General features: G+C 43.8%; 1 protein-coding gene across 2 annotated transcripts in view; it reads right to left on the bottom strand.

Annotated features, from left to right (window-relative positions):
• The window catches only part of LOC308529294 (heat shock factor protein 1-like), a 50,436-nt gene that overhangs the window by 26,028 nt on the left and 2,869 nt on the right, over nt 1–21,539 (bottom strand). Inside the window, exon 2 of one of the 2 annotated variants that reach the window (XR_013996756.1) lies at nt 20,176–20,247. Coding sequence is in view for 1 of the 2 variants with exons in the window: in XM_081105301.1 (XP_080961427.1) it covers nt 19,287–19,706 (420 nt within the window). In the remaining variant the exon portion in view is untranslated. Of the gene's footprint in view, nt 1–19,108; nt 20,248–21,539 lie in introns of those variants that run through there. The other variant, XM_081105301.1, reaches the window with a different exon arrangement.

The following is a 21,539-nucleotide window of genomic DNA, read 5'->3' as shown; positions in this document are numbered from 1 at the left end:
ATAGAGACAAGGAAGCAAATAATTCAGGCTTCAGAACTATGTCCAGGAAGGAATTTTGGGTGTGGTTACTGGCACTTGGAATACACTAGAAACAAGTAAATGAGAATCTTACTAAGTTTTTGAGGGAATTGTATTGTTAAAGAAATCACAAGCTTGGATGAAATAATCTTTGATTGGTGAAACCTTAGCCTTCAGTGCTAAATTTGCATGAGCAGAAAGTAGACTCTGAAGGCTAGCAATTTAGAATCTTCGAGGAGGGCAATTCAGAAGTGGCCAAAAGGGATAACGGACAAGGAAGGCTATCCAGAGGGTGTATGTAGTAAGGGGCCCTAGAGAAAAATAGACCATGAATTCCTCCCAGAAAGCAGATTAAAGGACGAAGCAAGGGACTTATCCCCTCTTACCAGGCAGAGAGCCTTCATACCGCCTAGAGGTTCCACCATGCTATTAACCAAGGACTCTGTTTTTCCCATTCTTCCCTTTTCTCAATAAGAGTGTCATTGCCATTCAAGTCCCTGTTCCAGACTGTTGAGTGAGCAACAACAACATAACAAATCATATTGCTTTTGAGCAATTATAAAATTTTTGTACTTGTTACCACACCCTAGCCTACTTAATACAAGAGGCAACGTGGTCTCTCTCTGTGTCTACTTAACCCTGTCTCACTCTGAAGATTGGATTTCATTGTTTCTCTGTATGTTGCCCAGATGGTAACTGGAACTTCCCTTTTCCTTGAGTTCTAGGTGAAACTGGAATGAACTCTCAATTCCTTTTCCTATGGGTATCCAAAACCTTTTCCAAAATATCACTAAATTGGTATAGTGGTATAGTGGATGTGTGTTAAAGGGGCAAGATAACTGGTCTTTTAGTTAGTAAATTGCTGTATCCATGAAGAGCCACATTCAAACCTAATTGAAAAGACATTGTATCTTCAAGAATCCCAGACCTAGAGATGGATGTAGTGACTCAGTGGTGTCTTCTTTGAGAAAGGCATGATGTAGGCTCTCTGTGGGAAGAAGGCTGCAAATGGACAGCAAGTGTCTGGAAGTGATAGATTGACAGCTATTTACCAAAAATCTATTTCCTCTTTTTAAAAAAAAAAAGAAAGGAGAAAAGAGAGGCAGAAATATCAATGATGAGAGAGAATCATTGATCAGCTGCCTCCTGCATGCCCCACACTGGGGATCGAGCCCACAACCTGGGCACATGCCCTGACCAGGAATGGAACCATGACCTCCTGGTTCATAGGTTGATGCGTAACCACTGAACCACGCAGGCCAGGCATTTCCTCTTTTTCTTTAATGCACCGTTAAACCACACTTCCTGGGCTACAGAGTTAGTTAGGTGTGGCTATATGCATGAGTTCCAGCCAACAGAATGTGAGTGAAAGCGATGTAGGCCATTTCCAGGCTGAGAAGGTCGTGTGTCCCCTCCTTGCTTCATTTCCCTTCTGCTGGATATATATAACAATGAGAACCTAAACTCTAGAGCAGGGGTCCTCAAACTACGGCCCGCGGGCCACATGCAAATACAAATATTGTATTTGTTCCGTTTTGTTGTTTTACTTCAAAATAAGATATGTGCAGTGTGCATAGGAATTTGTTCATAGTTTTTTTTTAAACTATAGTCTGGCCCTCCAACAGTCTGAGGGACAGTGAACTGGCCCCCTGTTTAAAAAGTTTGAGGACCCCTGCTCTAGAGGATAGTGTAGTCACAAACTGGAAGGAGCCTGGGTTTCTGAATCACCACATGGAAAAGAGCTGTCTTCAGACTGTTGAGAAAGCAACAACACAACAAATCATATTGTTTTTGAGCGATTATTAAATTTTATGTACTTGTTACCACACCCTTGCCTACTTAATACAAGAAGTAATATGGTCTCTCTCTGTGTCTGCTCACTCTGAAGACTGGATTTCATTGTTCCTCAGTATGGAACCCAGATGGTAGCTGGAACTTCCCTTTTCCTTGAGGTCTAGGTGAAAATGGAATGAACTCTCAATTCCTTGTCCTATGGGTATCCAAAACTTTTTCCAAGTTATTACTAAATTCCCCATGGAGCTTCTGTTCTTATGGATTCCTTTCATTCTTGAGTTATTTAGCTCAAATGGTCTCTGTTCTGGTTCACAGTGACGAGACATAAAATTCATACCTTTTTCTGATTTACACACACACACATACACACACACCTCTCACTCACACAAATTATGTACAAGCGTAAGAGGTTGTCCTGAGAATTGGTTGTGGCATTAGAAATTAGAAGCCCTGCCTGTGAGTTCTTGTTCTGCACCCTCCTGCCTATGTAACTTGGGCAAGTTACTGGAATCCTCTGTCTCCATTTTCTCCTCTGTAAAATGAAGGAGGTATTATCATCCTCTTAGGCTGTTGTGAAGTGTAAAATAGCAGACGTGGGAACGCCCGTATATCTTAAGCCCTCTACAAACATTTAGTACATCTGAGTACAAGGAAGTTGCATTTTACACGAGGGTTGCACTTTCTAAGACCTCATGTAAATGAAAAGCAAACAAATCTTATGACTCAAGACTCCCCCTGGGAAAGGATGGCAGCCACTTATGTTGAACAGCTGGCGAGAGAATAAGCAGAGTCTCCAACTCACTGGGCTCTCAGGTTAAAAAGTTTGCAATTTTGAGCACATTTTAAAAGTATTTGTATTTTCAAAAATGAGTCTTTATTATTACTTTTACATGACCCACTTTTAAATATACTCCAATCAAATTTGCTTAAAATGCACTGAATTCCATGACTGGAGAGAGAAGAAAATGAAAAGTGCACGTTGTGATGCAGAATGGATGCTTTATGTTCCTGCATTGCATTAGCCTCTGGATTTGCTCAGCATTCACTCTGGAACTTTTAAAATGTCATAACAGTGGACTTCCAAAATAGTATGCTCGTGCACCCCCACCCCAAGCATGTAATATTGTCAGGATGTTTTATCTGGTGCCATATATCTTGCACATGACAAGCCCATTTCTCCAAACTATCACACACGTCCACACCATCTATAAATTTGGAATCCTGACATCAACCTATGCTGTTACCCTCTGACATTTGGATTGGCCTGAGCTGGGCATAATTGGGGGTGATGTTTGTAAGGAATGAAGGGGGATGTCACTCTTTTCCCTCTGGGGAAAGTAATGTCAGGAAGAGGCAAGGCTTAACCCTGCTGGAGAAAGCCCCAGATGCTCACCCCAGGGCACCAGGAGATTAAACAGGCCTGATCTGTAAGCATCCCCACTCCAGGGGTGATAACAAGGTCATTCTGTACTTAGGTTTGGCTTATAATAATACATCTGGCATCAATAGAGTTTCTTTCTTTCCAAAGTACTTTCCTACTTATGATCTCATTGGCCCTCCTGGGAGGAGGAAAGGGAGCTGGTTAGGATGAGCAAACCTGAGTTCCTCCTGCTGTGGGGCTGGGCAAATTGCTTCACCTTTCTCAGATTCAGTGTCTCCATTTGTAAAATGGTATCATAATTGCTGGAGGGAGCTTAGGTTGCATCTGTGCAAGTGTGCCTGTGAGTTGAGTGGGGAAGTGCTTTGAGAAATCCACAAAGATATAGACAGAAATGTGCTGTGATGATAAAAGTCATGTACACAGTCTGGAAGGAACCTAAGAAATAAATCTAAGAATTACCACAGTAAAGAGGTTTTCACCCTTTATCTTGTGAAGAGTCACAGATGAAATGTGGCCGAGACTAGGAGACACTATTTCAGGAGGCTCAGATTTTTGGTCTCTCACTTCAAGAGACACCTAAACTGTAGGTTGAATGCCATTACTGGTGTTGGCTCTTTCTTCACCCCCTGCTCTCACACTCAAGAAAGCATAGCAGAATGCAAACGAGAGCGATGTTACTCTAAGGCAGCAGTTCTCAACCTGTGGGTCGCGACCCCTTTGGGGGTTGAACGGCCCTTTCACAGGGGTTGCCTAAGACCATCGGAAAACACATATATAATTACATATTGTTTTTGTGATTAATCACTACGCTTTCATTATGTTCAATTTGTAACAATGAAAATACATCCTGCATATCAGATATTTACATTACAATTCATAACACTAGCAAAATTACAGTTATGAAGTAGCAACAAAAATAATTTTATGGTTGGGGGTCACCACAACATGAGGAACTGTATTAAAGGGTTGCGGCATTAGGAAGGTTGAGAACCACTGCTCTAAGGTAACCTTGATTTCACGAAATTTATTTTTGTTCAATCTAGTTTTAAAAAGTTGCCAACTCAGGATTCTTATATGTGACAAAACCCTGACCCAAAGTGACATCAGCAAAAGGTCAAATTTATTGACTTGTAAGGAAAAGTTATCCAGTGCTTTCTTAATGAGGTGTGTGTAGTTTAACTGGATCAAGGCTTTACATTGCCTGGAGGCCAAAGCATAATTAATGCATCCTTAGGGGTCAGTTCAATTCAACCAATAGTTATTGAGGATTTATTACTAGCTGTATCTCTCACTGTGCTTTTGGTTACAAGTAATAGAAAACCCAGTTCCAACAGTCTTACTAGTAAAATATAAAAGGAATTTCTCGACAAGCCCAGTGGTAAGGTGGCCTTCAGGGGAAGCTTGATCTAGAAGTTCACCAAAGAGCCAGTTTCTCCTCTCTTTCTTCTGACTTCCAGGCTATCTGTTTCACTAGCTGCCTTAAGATAACAGGATGACTGCCAGAATGCTCTGAGAGCTTCCTGCTTTCTTAGTTACGTAGAGAAAAGCAGTTGTCCATGGAGTTTATAGAGCGGGGCATATTTTCCCCCAGAGAATATCTCTGCACATCTCACTAATTCAAATTGGGTAATTTGTGGCCAGAAGGATGGGATATGCTGGTAAACAAGAAACTAGGCCTGGCACCATCTTCCCCAGATGCCCTCAGGCTGGGGATGGGGAGGGGCGAGGGCCAGGGGTCTTTTCTGAATGAAAACCCGTGTACTGTCAACAGAAAGGGGATAATTATAAAAATGCATCTCATTCAGTGCTGGCTTTCTATTAATGAATAGAATGGTATTGAATATTTGTAAATACAATGAGAGAATCAAGTATCAAGGAGAGAAGATAATTGAAATTTTGGATATGTTGAGTTTCAAGTGCCTGCAAAATATTTGGGCAATACTGTTGAGTAGAAAGTTACAACTAAGGACCCAGTGCTCAGAAAACCAGATTTGGTCTGGAGTTATAGGTATGATAGTTAGGAGATGTGACAGTGGAGGCAAGTCGGTTTACGCAGTGGTTCTCAACCTTCTGGCCCTTTAAATACAGTTCCTCATGTTGTGACCCAACCATAAAATTATTTTCGTTGCTACTTCATAACTGTAATGTTGCTACTGTTATGAATCGTAATGTAAATATCTGATATGCAGGATGGTCTTCGGCGACCCCTGTGAAAGGGTCATTCGACCGCCGAAGGGGTCGCGACCCACAGGTTGAGAACCGCTGGTTAGGGAACGCACCCAGAGTCAGTGCAGGGTGAGTGAGAAGGAGTCCTGACACCGCAAAAGCGGGGAGAGGAAGGAGGACCCAGGGAACTGGAGAAAGCGAGGGGAACAGCCTATTAAGAAGGCCTAGGGGAGGAACAGTTCATGAAGGAGGGAGGGGTCATCTCTGAGGCCAAAGGAATGTCTGTTTAGGACAAGTCAGGCCTCAGCAGTCTGTTCAGTTTGGCATCTGGGAGGTCATTGGCGGCCCCTGCACAGGGATGTGATGGGCTGGGGAGAGTCAGTGAGTAAACAGGGGAAATGAGTCATGGAGGAAGTGACAGGGGACCTCACCTTGCAGAGCCTGTCCCTGAAGGGAAGAGAGGGCAGAATTTGGAGAAGACAGAGAGAGAGAGAGAGAGAGAGAGAGAGAGAGAGAGAGAGAGAGAGAGAGAGAACTTTTTTCCTGATAGGGCCGGAAAGAGATTAAATACATTTTGTATTAGGTCATTTAACCTCTTGATGTTCCTCTCTCTGGGCAGGGAGGGCAGGTGTGGGCACAGGAGGTGAGGGTGGGGGTCTACTACAGATGATGGACCAGAGCATATAGACCCAAATACTTCCTTCTAGACTAGGTAAGAACCCCATCTGTAAAGTGCTCAGGTATTCAGGTACCTTCCTGCTCTCCACCCCCTCCTGCCCCAGGCCAGCCCAGGGGCATCTTCCAGCAGTAGTTTGGGCATCCTGGGTACTAATGGGTATCTCTCCTCCTCTCCACCTCCCACCTCATCCTAAAAGAAGGTATGGGGGCCCCTTCAAACTCCATACAAGAAGCTCCCAGAATGCCTAATGTGTAGACTACTTGCTCCAACATTCAGGTTCCCCCAAATCCTTTCCCTTTCACTCCTGTCTTCATCTTACAGCTCAACCTTCATCTGTTGTTTCTGTTTCAAAAACCCTGTTTGACCTGTGGGAGTGTCTGTGTCTTGGGAGGATCCGATGAACATGCTTTATTAGGCTTTAACCCCTTCGTGTCTTTCATCTTCCTCTCTCAATGGACTCACAGCCCCTTCTCCTTTCCTTCTATTGCTGACAGTGTCCCTGCTGACTGCCTGTCCCCGTGGAAAGCAACCTAGACTTAAGAGCCAGAAGATAAGCTGTGGTGACTGGCCTGTGCCAAGGTGCCCCCAGCCCACCAGCTCCTCTTAAGCCTCTGCTGATCCGTCAGCACTTCAGAGAGAAAATCTCAATGAGGGTGTTTCTTTCTTGCGTTTTTTCCCCAGTTCTCAGCAGAGGATATCTTCCCATTGATTTTTAGAAAGAGTGGGAGGTGGAGAGAGAGACACACATCCATGATTGAGCCCTGACCAGGGCCCCGGGCCAGAGAGGAGCCTGCAACTGAGGTACATGCCCTGACCAGAATCGAACCCAGGACCTTTCAGTCCCTAGGCTGGAGCCCTATCCACTTAGCCAAACCAGCTAGGGCTCAATGAGGGTGTTTCTGAAGCTTGGAGAACGGAAGGCAGAGTCCAAGCCTTCACAGCAGTGCAGCAGAGAATGCCTCTAATTAGCAGCCAGGGGCACTCCTGCTCCTTCCAGCCTGCTGCTTTGTAATCACCCCTGTACTCTGTCCTACACCTGGGTGTTTACAAAGCGAAAACCACTTCTGAGTGCAAGAAGAGGATTCCAGGAAATGCAGGAGGCCTCAGAGGGGTGGAAATACTTGGGTGGGGCTAAAGCTGCCTTCATCTGGGCGGGCTATGGGTTGGCTTCTTTATCAGGGGAGCTATTAGCTTCCCCCCACTCCCACCCCATCCCCAATCACACCTCCCTTCCGTATTGGAGCATCAGCTACTTCAGCTTCCAAGTGCTCCAGGCCTTGCAGTCTGCCTCTGCGTGTTCTGAGCAACAATTGATTTCAGCAGGAGTCCAACCTGTCCTGTGCGTACACTGTGTACCAATAATGGGCCACATAGTAGATTTTTCCTACCTTTACCTCCCTTCTTATGCTAACAGCCCAGCTCCAAACATGAGACTTCTCTAAGTGAAATATTGAGGACCAATCACATTTGTATTCAGTTCCTGGAGAAATAAAAATCAAGGCAATACAGGGTGTCAGCATAGCCTAGAGCTGTGCTATCCAATATGGTAGCTACTATGCCACATGTGGCTATTCGAATATAAAGTAAAAGTAAATAAAATTTAAAACTCATTTTACCAGCCATTCTAGCCATAGTAGGTGCTTTGTAGGCACATGTGGCTAGTGGCCATCATACTGAGCAGTGAAAAATTATTATTTTTGCCCTAGTCGGTTTGGCTCATTGGATAGAGCAGTGGCATGCGGACTGAAGGGTCCTGGGTTCGATTCCGGTCAAGGGCACGTGCCTGGGTTGCAGGCTCCAGCCCCAGTGGGGGCCGGGGGACGTGCAGGAGGCAGCCGATCAATTATTCTTTCTCATTGATGTTTCTATCTCTCCCTTTCCCTTTCCTCTCTGAAATCAATAAAAATATATTTAAAAAAACAAAATTATTTTCACGTTGCAGAGACTTCCATTGGGCAGTGCTGGCCTAGAAGAATAGAGGCTGGCTTCAGAGAATAGGTATGGCTCTGGCAGAATTAGATAGCAGAGGAGGGACGGGTCTTCCAGGTCGGAGACACTGACCCTGTGCAGAGGCTGGAATGAACCTGGTATGCTGGCTGGGGCCACACCCAGGGGCAGAGGGTTGGCTCGAGCAGACTGTTTCTTTTGAGGAGCTGTGAAAACCATCATCACCCGATGGGAACAGGCACAGGGAATGAAAGGGAGAAGCCCATCTCTTCTCAGGTCCCAACCCCTTATCCTGTCCTTCACACTCATTTCCTGGTGAGGAGGAGGGATTTCCGACTGGACCTCAGGCTCTTGATTTCAGTGGGTGGCTGCTCGGCATCCCAAGTCCGGTTACCTGCTCTATTTCAAAACACTGCTGGGGGTGGCCTGGGATGGGACTCTGGACCTGTGACCTCCCTCTTTTTCCAATCTGGATCTCTGGCAAGCGGACCTCTATCCCTCCTTGGCTGAGTGGAGAATGGGGAAGAGCCCGGAAGTCAGGCCCACCTGAGTTCAAGTACTGGCTCACTAGCCAAGTGCCCTTAGGCAAGCAATTTAACTCCAAGCCTCAGTTTGCCCATCTGCAAAATAGGGGTGATGATAGCGCTGAGCTCACAGGGCAGTTATAAGGGCTCCATGGGCAATGCTTGCAAAGGGCTTGGCCTAGTTCATAGAAAAACAAGTGTTTCCTATTCTTGATATTACTCTACTGAAGCTGTTTGCAGAGTCATTGTAGTTACTGTTACTGCTTCCCCTTAATTAAAATTTTCATGTAATTAATCAACTTTGCCTTCATGATTGATAGTCTTTGTGTCTTATTTAAGAAATTTCTTCCTACACCAAAATCTTAAAGATAGTCTCCAGTATTTTCTTCTAAAAATATCTTTAAATAAAATCTTAATTGACGTATATTATACTTACAGGAAAGTGCATAAGTTATAAGGGTGCAGCCCCATGAATTTTGATGGGGTAACCACTAACCTAACTTTCAATGTGACAGATAGGTTTCTCCTGTTATTGAACTTGATAAAGGAGGATTCAAACAGCATGTGCTCTTAGGTGCCTGGGCCTTGTTTGTGAGAGTCATTCATGTTGTGCATTTGTTCATTCTCATGGCTTTATACTATTCAATGATATGGATATACCACAATATATCTATTCTCCTGTTCATGGACATTTGGGTAGTTTCTGATTTGGGGCTACAATGAACAGTGCTGCAGTTGTATGTGCCTTTTGGTGAACATATGTATGTGTGCATGTTGGGTGTGCAGACCTAGGACAGGAATATCTTTGCCAGCAAGAACAGGTCTCGAAGCACATCCAGGCCTCTATATTATAGATAACGGGATTGTGGCCCAGTGGGGATTGTGGTTGGACTCCCTGGGGTCAAACCACAGCTCAGCACTAGGCAGACCCAGGTCTCCTAAGAGCCAGGGCCCCTTCTTTCAGTTTGTTCTGCTGCTTCTCGGAGAAATCATGTGGATCCCATTTCCTTTAAGCTCCATGACCCCCACTCCCCCACCCCTCACTCCTAACCTTGGAGCACAGCTTTCCAGGAAACCTGCAGCCCCTTAAGCCATTTATTACATGCAAAGGTCCTGAGGCACAAAGGAAGAATGAGGAAGAGGGTTGGACACAGCCTTGCCCAGAAGGGCACCTTAAGGTTTTTAGGTTTTTAAAGCCTGTTTCCAGTTGACAGGTCTTAAGAATTGCTCATCATGGCATACCACAAAATCATTAGCGATTTTGAATCTATTACTTTAAAAAAATGTTACTTAACACCCACATGATTCCAGTTCCACCTAACTTCAAAGAAAGGAAGAGAGAGACCTGGTTGGCGATAAGTTCATACAATAGAAATTTGTTTTGTTTTCCTCTCTCTGCATTTAGAAGCAGTTCTTCCTTTGCTCTTACCTCCTCCAGCCTCTCCGTGGCTTCTTTGTGCCAAAGAGCTGGGGAGAGCCATCGGGACAGGCTGTTTGTACAGCTGTGCTGAACTCCAACCCCAGAGCCTTCCATCCCACTCCTCAGACACTCGGGCAACTCTGGGGAGGAGGGAAAGGCTGTAAATCACGCCCTCCCACGTGGGCTCCCAGCTCATTTGTCTCTGAGCCTCACCCAGGGGCCTCTTAAGTTCTGACTGCTAAGTAGTGAGCCCAAGCTACCAGGCAAGGTGACGCTTCAGCATAACAGCGAGGCCTCCCCCATGGGCAGACCTACCCTGGTGTCTACAGGTGAGCCTTGCTTGTCACAATGTGGGCATTGACAAAAGCCTAGACTGATGGGACCACACACTGGTCAAGGCCACCACCTCATCTTAGGAAGGAGGAAACTGCTTTTCTCATAAGTTTAGTGAGCTCCATGCTCTCCGAGGACTCCTCTGGTTTTGACAGTCCTGATTTTATGAAGATGCATAGCTATCCGATGTTAAAAATGCACTGTGGGAGTTCACCAGTATTAATTAACACTTATTGGGTCCTTTCTAGGCTCTAGACACAGTGGGAAGTGCTTTTCTTGCATTCTTTTTTTTCTCTCACATATTTTCTGAATTCAGAGAGGAAGGGAGAGGGAGAGATAGAAACATCAATGATGAGAGCGAATCATTGATTGGCTGTCTCCCGCACGCCCCCTATTGGGGATCCATCCTGCAACCTGGGCATGCACCCTTGACCTGAATCAAACCCGGGGAACCCTTCAGTCTGTAGGCCGATGCTCTATCCACTGAGCCAAACCAGGTAGGGCTTGCGTTTTTTTTTGTTTAGTCTTCAGAATAGCCTTTCCAGTCAGGTAGCCTTTTCCCCAATCACCAATTAGCAATTGATTAGAAGAGCTCGGTGTGCTGCACAGCAGAGCAAACTAGATGGCACTTTCTGGAAACAAGCCCAGGTCTTCCCACCAGAGGAGGCGAGGGGCCGCTGCTCAGGAGACTGCGGGCTGTTCCCAGACTCTCTGTGGGGATTTGTGCTCTGAGGCAAACACACTGTCTTTATTTCTCTTTGAAATCTGTAGACGCCTCACAGCACCTGCTGCTAATTTTGTGAACTTAGGCCAAAAGGAGGCCCCATGGCTTCCTCCTCACTCTACTCGCAGCACTGTGGCGTTCCTGTTTGATCACCTCCCCCGCCCACCCCACGTCCTTCAAGCCTGCAAAGATCTCAGGTGCCTACCAGTATTTGTCTGTCTGTCTTGTGACTGTCATTTTCTCTTTTAAACAGGGCCACGTAGAGTGGTAGTACTCCTGCAGACAACAAATGCACCAACACCTCTTCTATTTCTCTATGACCTGAATTGAGTCCTATTCATATACTTCCAAGAACCAGGCAGGTAGCAGGATGGGCCAGGCCCACTGGGTGGGCACTGGGCGGTACTGCTCAACCCCAGCCTGTTGGTTGGAAAGTTTAATCAGGAACCACAGGACCAATATTAATAGAGTTTTGGAGGTGAAATCACTTCATTTTTATGAGTTGGTAACTGTAAAAAAACATCTTAAAATACCATGTAGAATAAGCCTCAGGTACCAATTCACCACCTTTGGTGAAGGTTTTCACTTGAGTGGGTGTTATGGTAGGTGTTATGCCAGGGATCACCTAATTCTTTGCTTGGTGTGTGTATGGATGCAGCCTTTGCCCTGGAACTTGTAAGTGCTCCAGTGTTGGCTAAGCTGGGTTTGCACAGGGGACTGAGAGACCAGGTTGAACTGACAAAGTGATGGAATCAGAAGACCTGGGTTTCCGTCTGATTCCGTAGCAAACCAGCTATGTGGTCTTGCCCATGAGAATCTCCCTCTTAGCTTGAGCATCCTCATTTATAAAGTGAAAGCGCTGGTGAAGGAATCCTTAGGGTTCTTCCAGTTTCAAAATTTCATGAATCTATGGCTTTACTTTATGTGGTTGAATTACTGTCTTTTGCTTGTATCCAAGATATCCAGACGAGGTGATTAGAGACCCAGGCTTATGGTTTCTATGGAAACAAACCTGATTTACTAGAGCGGCGGTTCTCAACCTGTGGGTTTCGTCCCCTTTAGCGGTCGAACGACCCTTTCACAGGGGTCGCCTAAGACCATCCTGCCTATCAGATATTTACATGACGATTCATAACAGTAGCAACATGACAGTTATGAAGTAGCAACGAAAATAATTTTATGGTTGGGTCACAACATGAGGAAGTGTATTTAAAGGGCCAGAAGGTTGAGAACCACTGTACTAGAGTAAATGGGACCTTTGGAGTATACTTTTTTCCAATGGCTTCCTTAAAATAGAGGCCGAGTAAGGGTTCACTCGGAAATGAAGTGCCACCTCACTTCTCCAGTGGAAAACATCATTAGGAATTTCATTTGGAATCTGGGGAGAGTTGATGGAGGAAGAAGAACAAATATACTGAGTAAAAAATGGTAAGAACAGACAAGGCTGTGCAGAAATTGGAACTCTTGTTCACTGCTGGTGGGTATCTAAAATAATACAGCCATTTTAGGAACAGTTTGGCAGTTCCTCAAAGTATTGAAAATAAAGTTACCATATGACTGAGCGATTCCACTCCTAGGTATATGTTCAAGAGAAATGAAAACATATCCCTACCAAAAAAAGAAATCATACATGAATGTTCATAGCAGCATCACTTTGCTTAAAATTTTATTTATTTATTTATTTACTGGTAAAAAATTAAAAAGTATATATTTAGGGTATGCACTGTGATGTTTTGACATTGTGAAATGATTACCATAATCAAATTAACATATCCATCACCTCCTAGAGTTACTTTTTTGTGTGGTGGGGACACAAGTTTCAAGTATTACATTATTAGCGATATTCACCCTGATGCACATTAGGTCTCCAGAACTTACTCAACTTACAACTGGAAGTTTGTACTCTGATAAAAATCTCCTCTTTTCCCCTTACCCCCAGCCTCTGGTAACCGGCATTCTACTTTGTTATTATGATTTGACTTTTTAAAAATTTTATTGAGTCCACATGTAGTCCTAACTGGTTTGGCTCAGTGGATAGAGTGTCGGCCTGCGGACTGAAAGGTCCCAGGTTCGATTCCGGTCAAGGGCATGTACCTTGGTTGCGGGCACATCCCCAGTAGGAGGTGTGCAGGAGGCAGCTGATCGATGTTTCTCTCTCATCAGTGTTTCTAACTCTCTATCCCTCTCCCTTCCTCTCTGTAAAAAATCAATAAAATATATGAAAAAAAAAAAGAGTCCACATGTAAGTGAAATCATGTAATAATTTTCTTTCTGTGTCTGGCTTACTTCACTTAGCATAATGTCCTTGAGGTTCATCCATGTTGTCTGAAATGGGAGGACTTTCTCTTTTTTTTGTCAGGCTGAATGATAGTCCATTGTATATGTACCACACTTCCTTTATCCATTCATCCATCGATAGGCACTTAGGTTGTAATAAAACATGGGCGTGCAGACAGTTTCTCAAGATGGTGATTTTATTTCCTTTGGGTATATACCCAGAAGTGGGATTGTTGGATCATATGGTAGTTGTATTTTTAATTTTAGAAGAGCTTCCATATTATTTTTCAAAATGTGCCAATTTATATTCCCAACAAGGGTGCAAAAGGGTTCCTTTTTCTCCACATCTTTGCCAATACTTATTATCTTTTCTTTTTTTTAGCCATTATTAGCATGGTTTTAATATCCATCTTAACAGGTGTGAGGTGATATCTCATTATAGTCTTGTTTTGCACTTCCCTGATAATTAGCAATATAGAATACCTTTTCTTATACCTGTTGGCATATGTATGTTTTCTTTGGAAAAATCTCTATACAAGTCTTTTGCCCATTTTGTAATTGGATTATTATTATTAATTATTTTGCTATTAAATTGTTTTTTAAAATATATCCCAAATGTCCACTTTAATAGGTAAATAAAATTTGGCATATCCATACAATGTAATATTATTCTTCAATCAAAAGGAATGAAGTGATGATACATGCTACAACATAGATGAACCTTGAAAACATTGTGTTAAATGAAAGAAGCCAGACACAAAATTGACATAGTAAATGTCATTTTATTTATATAAAATGCTCAGAAGAGGCAACTCTAGAGAAACAGAAAACAGATTAGTGGTTGCTGAGGGCTGAAAATGGTGAGGGAAATGGGGAGTGATGCTAAAAGATATGAGGTTACTTTTCAGGGTGAGGAAGATGTTCTGAAATTAGACAGTAGTGATGATTGTATAACTCTCGGTGAGTATACTAACAACCATTTACTTGTACACTTTAAATGGGTGAGTTGTATAGTATGTGAATTATATCTCAATAAAGCTGTTTAAAAAAAGAACAAGTAAGAAAAAGAATATTTACACCTGGCCAGAGTGGCTCAGTTGGTTGAGCATTGTTCTGTGTACTGAACAGCTGGTTCAGTTCCTGGTAGGGGCACATATCTGGGTTGTGGATTTGATCCTCAGTTACAGAAGGCAACCAATTGATGTTTCTCTCTTTCTCTCTCTCTAAGCATGTCCTCAGGTGAGGATTAAAAAAAAGAATAAAACTATTTAAATAAAGAGATAGATGAATGAAAAGTTAAACAAAAGTGAGAGAAACAGGTGAAAATAATGTTATGTGACAAGGTTCAGTTACTAATGAGTCTTTTTAGAGATCCTCATTTTATTCTGAGCAGGTTAGTAGGCAAATTATAATTAGAAAAAAGGATGATTAACAATTACAAATTGTGATTTTCATTCTTGGCTATGTTCTAAGCATGAAATAGTTTTTCTGATATTTTTTTGTAGTGTTTCATAGCTCAGGCAGCCTGTTACTCTGTTTTTTTGTTGTTTTTTTAAAACTCCATTTGTTTGAGTTTGGCTGGTTTGGGTTAGTAATAAGGATGCATTATGGCAAGGAACACTCATGACATCAGTACCAACAAGGCTGCCAAAATTCTGGAGGCCTTGCCATGCCCCAGTGAGTTACCCCATGCATTGCAAAATACAAATGGCAAAACAGGAAGAGTGGAGGGCTTGAGAGTTCATGGTGCTAAGTTTGGGGGATTCTGTGTCAATAACCAATGTTTCTCTCTCTTTCTTCCTCTCTCTAAATGCCAAAGGTGAAAAGATCTTGGCAAGAAGTAGTTGATGTAACTCAATGGCAAGGACAATTTCAGTGGAGTTGAAATCCAGGCCATGCTTTGTCAAATTCTCTAAGAGAAGGCGTCACACCTGGGATGTCTACAAGAGCCTGACAGGTAAAGTACAAGTGCCTACATGGTCAGATGGAGGGCTCCCTGTCCCATTTCAAGGGGGTAGCCCCTGCTCTGTTCATATTGCTTGTTGCTGCACAGAAGGCAGGACCAGTGTTGCCAAACCAACCTTCTGGTTTTTCAACAGCAGCTGACGATATGAATTTTTAAAATAGCAACATTTCTTTTTATTATTATTATTTTTTTAAATATATTTTATTGATTTTTTACAGAGAGGAAGGGAGAGAGATAGAGAGTTAGAAACATCGATGAGAGAGAAACATCGATCAGCTGCCTCCTGCACATCCCCCACTGGGGAAGTGCATGCAACCCAGGTACATGCCCTTGACCGGAATCGAACCTGGGACCTTTCAGTCCGCAGGCAGACGCTCTATCCGCTGAGCCAAACCGGCTTTGGCAACATTTCTTTTTAAATGTTGCTACTTAATTAGAATAAAAAATGCAGAATGGGAACCCTGGCCAGTGTGTCTCATATGGTTGGACCATTGTCCTGCACAGCAAGGGTGGCGGGTTCGACTCCCAGTCAGGGCACATGCCTGGGTTGTGGGTTTGATCCCTGATCGGAGTGCATGCGGGAGGCAGCCAATCAATCTCTCTCTCTCTCTCTCTCTCTCTCTCAAAAAAAAAAAAAATCAATAAAATTTTTAAAAAATGCAGAATGGGAGATAATGTTTATAAATCACATATCTTGATGAGGGACTTTCATCTAGAATAGTTAAAGAATACTTACAACTCAGTAATACAGATTTTTAATATAGGCAAGGAATCTGAATAGACATTTCTCCAATGAAGATATACACATAGCCAATGAACACATAAAATGAAGCTCAATGTCATTAGTTATCAGGGAAATGCAAATCAAACCCACTGTGAGGTACCATTTTTATATCCACCAGGGGGGCTAGAGTCAAATAGATAAGTGTTGGTGAGGCTATGGAGAAACTGGAACCCTCATACGTGCTGGTGGGAATGTGAAATGGTGTAGCCCCTTTGGAAAAACACTTCAGCGGCTGCTTGAAAGGTTAAACATAGAGTGACCATATGACTCCACATTTCCATGTGTAGATATATGCTCAAGAGAAATGAAAACATGTTTACGCAGAAACTTGTACTTGAATGTTCACAGCAGCATTATTCACAATATTCAAAAAGTGGAAACAATTGAAATGTCCATCAAGTCATGAATGGATAAACATTATATGAATCTTATTTGGCAATAAAAAGAAATCAAGAAACCTTGAAAACAATGATAAGTGAAAGAGGCTAGTCACACAAGGCCAGTTAAAATATGATTCCATTTATATGACCTGTCCAGAAGAGGCAAAGCTGTAGAGCTATTAGGTTCGAGAGGGAAGAATGGAAGGAAATGGGAAGTGACTGCTAAAGCATGCAGGTTTCTTTTGGGGTGATGAAAATGTTTTAAAATTGATTGTGGTGATGGTTGCATTACCCTGTGAATATACGAAAAACCATTGAATTGCATACTTCAAAGCAGTGATTGTCATCTCATGGCACACATAAACTAGTTTCTGAAATTCTGCAGCACACCAAAAAAATACATATTTTTTTGCCGATCTGACAAAGAAAGGTATGATTTTGATTCACTCACACCCGATGGCTATTGTGGTGTTGGCTCTTGTCATTTTTAAAATTTATTTGACAATTTAAGGGAAAAGAGGTCAGTGCCCCTGACTAAATAGAAAGGTATAGTGTGTTTTTAAAATTCTTACAGCATACTAGTTGGAAGTCACTGCTTTAAATGGATGAATTGTATGGCATGTGAATTATATAAAGTTGTTACACACACACATGAGAAGGAATATAGTGAGGGTCACATATAACACATATGCCAGGCTGTCAACTTCAAGTTCTCTGATTATGACTTGATCGAATGCATAGCCAGGCTGGAAGAGGCTGGTCAAAGGCCCTTTCTTAGGAAATCAGAGAAGAGGGTGGCCTGCCGGTCTGACATCACAGGCCTATTTAGTGGCAGGGCTAGGGTCAGAACGTCTCACTTGACCTTCACCTCGAGGTCATGCTGCCTCTTTCCAAAGCCCAGCTTTTAAGGCATAGTTAGGGATTATGAGACGTCAACATTAGGACCAGCTGGATATATACTCTCTTCCCTTCCCCACATTTTACAAAGGGCTCTCAAAGACTTCCCGAGAAAGGGATAAAATACGGTAAAAGGAATACTCCTTCAAAGAAGAGGCAAACATAGTGCTTCCCTGAGCCCATTTTCCTATAGCATAGGAGGTTTCTGTGTGTGTGAGCCGCTTACTCTGTATGTTTCTGATTCATTTACACTTAGCTCATCAACATGTTGTTTATGCAAGAACCATTTGTAGTCCAAGAAACCCTCCCGGCCATTTTTTAAAATTTGAACCAGAGAAGTGAACTTTGCCAAGAGTAAATGGAACTCAGATATCAAGAGGTCTGAGTTTAGTTTTCATTGAATACAAAGAGTGAGTGAATTCTGAACTGAGCCAAATGCATTCTCTCACCCTTAATTTACAGTACATTGTTCTGGCAGACTCTGCAATCCTGAAATTTGGCCTTTCTTCTCCCATTCCTTTCTAGGGTGTAACCACAAGCCTATCTTTCACTTAACTTTATAAAAAAAATAAGGCCATGTTATAACAATTTATGAGAGCCTCACTCGTCACTGTTCTTATAACTATCAATTTTAGTAAAACAAATTGAAATGTTTGAAAAGGTTAAAACCCTCCTCTAGAGTTATAATTTTGTTTGCTAGTGTATAAGAATGTCTATTTTTCAGTCCTTTCATCTGGGGGTTTATCAAAGGGGTTCCTCCCTCTTCGATCAATGGTTAGGCCATCAACCAGTTATCAAATTGAAGGTTGGAGGACTATTGCTAGAGGTGCTCAGATTTGGAAGATATAACAGGTCCTTCATTCTATCTTCAAAGGAGAAATGATCAGAGAAATTATTAGTATTTGAGTTTCTTTTAAATAAAAAAGAAAATAAAAAAAACCTAAACCCAACCCAAAAAAGCATAGCAAAATTAAGATCACCCAGAAATCTGCCAACTTAAGAAAAGCACTGTTAATATTTTGTGGATAATTTTTCTTTTATTCTAAAACCATGTCTATATCAGAATATATATAATTATAAAATTACATATCCTATATAATAAAAGCCTAATATGCAAATTGTCCCCTCGGGCAGTCATTTGACTGGGAGTTGAACCAGGAGTTTGACTGCTTGCTGTGATGTGTGCTGACCACCAGGGGGTGGCGCAAACCATGGCGGGCATCAGTGATGTGGCGCTGGTATTGGGCAGCAGTGAAGATGCTGCCAGCTCCAATGGGCCCCAAAGACAGTGGGACTGTGGTGGGACGGTGAAGCAGATGAGTGGGAGGCACCAGGCCAAGGCGGGTGTGAGTGGGGGTCTGATCGCCCCACTGGTCACCCTGTAGACCGTGACCAGCAGCAGTGGCGGTGGAGGGTGGGGCTGCCACCCAGCTTCCAGGCACTGAGAGAGCTGGGCGTCGGGGGCGGCCCCTATCGATGGCCCCATAGGCAGCATGGTGGAGCAGAGGTGAGGGGGTGGCGCCAGGCCACTGCAGGGTGCCAGGCAGGGCTGCAGGGCTGCGAGGCTGGGGGCACAAGCTGGGGCCTGATCCCTGCAGGCCACCCCTAGGGACCACCCATGCATGAATTTGTGCACTGGGCCTCTAGTGTAATTATAAAGTAGGGTATTACATTGGTTTATAATTACTTTTTCCATTTCTTAGTTCATAACTAATGATCAATATTTAAGAGGTTATATCTACTTCACATATAAAATTCAGTTGCACAGATGAAACAAAGTTAAAATTATTCAATGAGGAGTCTTTTTTTTTTTTTACATGTATACCTGTATGTTTATTTCTATGAAGGGGGAAGGGGACTCATGTAAAAACCAAAATACACTTTGTGAAAGCCACAGTATTGGTCAGTTCGGCGTTGCTGTGAAGCCCCAAGCAAGCCATGGCATGCGGGGCTGGGCCTCACTGCTGACGGAGACCAGTTGGCCCTCCTGAACCCTTTAGGAGACAGTGGGGTCCTTGGCTTTGGGGGGCTCAGAGCCCGTCAGCAGGGAGATGGTGGGGTCGTCTGCATAGTCGTCCCCCTCTGAGAAGTAGGAGCCCTCCCCCAGCTCGAAGAGCACAGGCAGGTCGCTGCTCCCCACGTCCATGGGGCCGGGGTCCATCAGGAGCAGGGGCTGTGCTGTGTAGTGCACCAGCTGCTTTCCTGAGTCGGGGCTGCTATTCTCTGCCTCGAGAGGCCTGGGGGGATCCTGGGGAGAAAGGAGATCCTGGATACTGGCCAGGCTGCTGTCCAGGTCCGGCAGGTTCATGTCTGGCACTGTCACCGAGGGGCTGAACAGGTCCAGCAGGGCACTGGTGTCCACACTGAAGCCGTGGCTACTCAGCATGGTCTGCAGGTTGTCCAGGTTGGAGTCCATGGCATCCAAGTGCTCACTGAGCTCAGCCTTGTCCAGGCAGGCTACGCTGAGGCACTTCTCAGGGGCCGAGGTGGGCGGGGTTGAGGGGGGCCGGCCCCCCACATCTGGGAGGGTTGTGGCTGAGGCAGCTGGGGCAGGCTCACTCTCCCCCAGAATGGAGTCAATGAGGGCAGTTGGGGAATGAGGAGTCTTTTTATCACAAATAGCAGAAATTCCATGCCACACTGGCTTAAACACAAAAGGAAATTTTTGGCTGACATCTGAAAAGTCCAGTGGGAGATCTAGTTTCAAGCAGGGCAGGATTCAGGGCTCAAATAATATTGTGAGATTTCTGCTTCTGTTCCTCTCTTCTCTATCTTCTGCTGCTTTGGTGCTATTCACATGTTGCATGTGGAGGCAAGAGTTTCAGAGCATCTGCATCCAGGTTCTCACCTGGCAGAGGAGAACAAGACTCTGTGCCAGCACTTACCAGGAAACTTCATTGCCCTGGTGTGAAGACCCACATCCCACGTGGTTCAGGGTTCGGGCTCTGGAGAAGGGGCTGTGTGCAAAAGACAGAGGCGAGACAAGAAATAATAATTTGGAAATTGGGGGGCCAGACGGGAGCCCAAAGCAAGAAGATGGACTCCACTTGGGCTCAGGCCTTGCCATCCTTTTATTCAATTTGGGATATACCCATAGCCCTTAGGCAGGCAATTTCCAGTAATAGACAGACTATCTTATCAGTAAGGATTCACATGACTATCTGGTGGGGAAGTTGCTTTAGCTACCATTGTCTCGACTAAACAGTGGGTGCATAGCTCTGACCTTTGCCAGGGCTCAAGGGTCACCAGCCTTCCGGGTTCCTTGTCCACACCTCTCTGCTAGTGAAGACAATGGGCGGCTTCCCACACCCTGGTCCCATTGCAACCTCTGAGCCTATCCCTATGGCTTATCACTGGGTCACGGTGGACTCCTAGAATCCTAGTGTTTCAGTCAGAGAACACAGACTGAGAATAAAGGAGGGAGGGAAGGAGAAAAGGATGGATCCTCAGGGGGAATAGGAGGATGGTAACTAGAAGGGTAATGGGTGAATGTTGTGTGGCCAAAATGACAGTCTCACATGGATACACTTGGACATTTAGAACCCATTTTGTACTGTTTCCTAGGGCTTTCAGAACAGAGTACCACCAATTCAGTGGCTTAAATGGAAATCTATTGTGTCACAGTTATGGAGGCTGGAAGTCCAAGAGCAAGGCATTCGCAGGGTTGGTTCTTTCTGAGGGCCATGAAGGAAACTGTTCCATGCCTCTCTCCTAGCTTCTAGTGGTTTGTTGGCATTCCTTGGCTCGTAGATGCATCACGCTGAATTTTGCTTTTTTCTTCACTTGGCATTCTCTTTGCGTCCAAATTCCCCTTCCTAATAAGGATACCAGTCATACTGCATGAGAGTCATACTCTATTATGACCTCATCTTAACTCAGTGATTTTCAACCTGTGTGCCGCAAGAATTTTTAAAACATGCAATGCCTGACTATTTAGTCAGGGGCACTGACCTTTTTTTCCCTCAGACTGTTAAATAAAAAAATGACAACAGCCAACACAACAATAGCTGTCTGGTGTGAACGAATCAAAATTATAACTTTTTTTTTTGTCAGACCAGCAAAAAATATGAAGTTTTTGTTGTGCCGCAGAATTTTAGTAATTAGTTAATGTGTGCCATGAGATGAAGAAGGTTGAAAATCGCCATCTTAACTCATTATATCTGCAATGGCCCTATATTCAAACAAGATCACATTTTGAGGTACTGGGGTTTGGGCATCAACATATGAACTCTGGGAGGATGCAATTCAA

The sequence above is a fragment of the Myotis nattereri genome (genome assembly GCF_964212035.1).
Source record: "Myotis nattereri genome assembly, chromosome: 13".
In the NCBI taxonomy this organism is placed as follows: Eukaryota; Metazoa; Chordata; class Mammalia; order Chiroptera; family Vespertilionidae; genus Myotis; species Myotis nattereri.
Note: the sequence above shows the minus strand (reverse complement) of the source record. Positions and strands in the feature narration are given on the sequence as shown.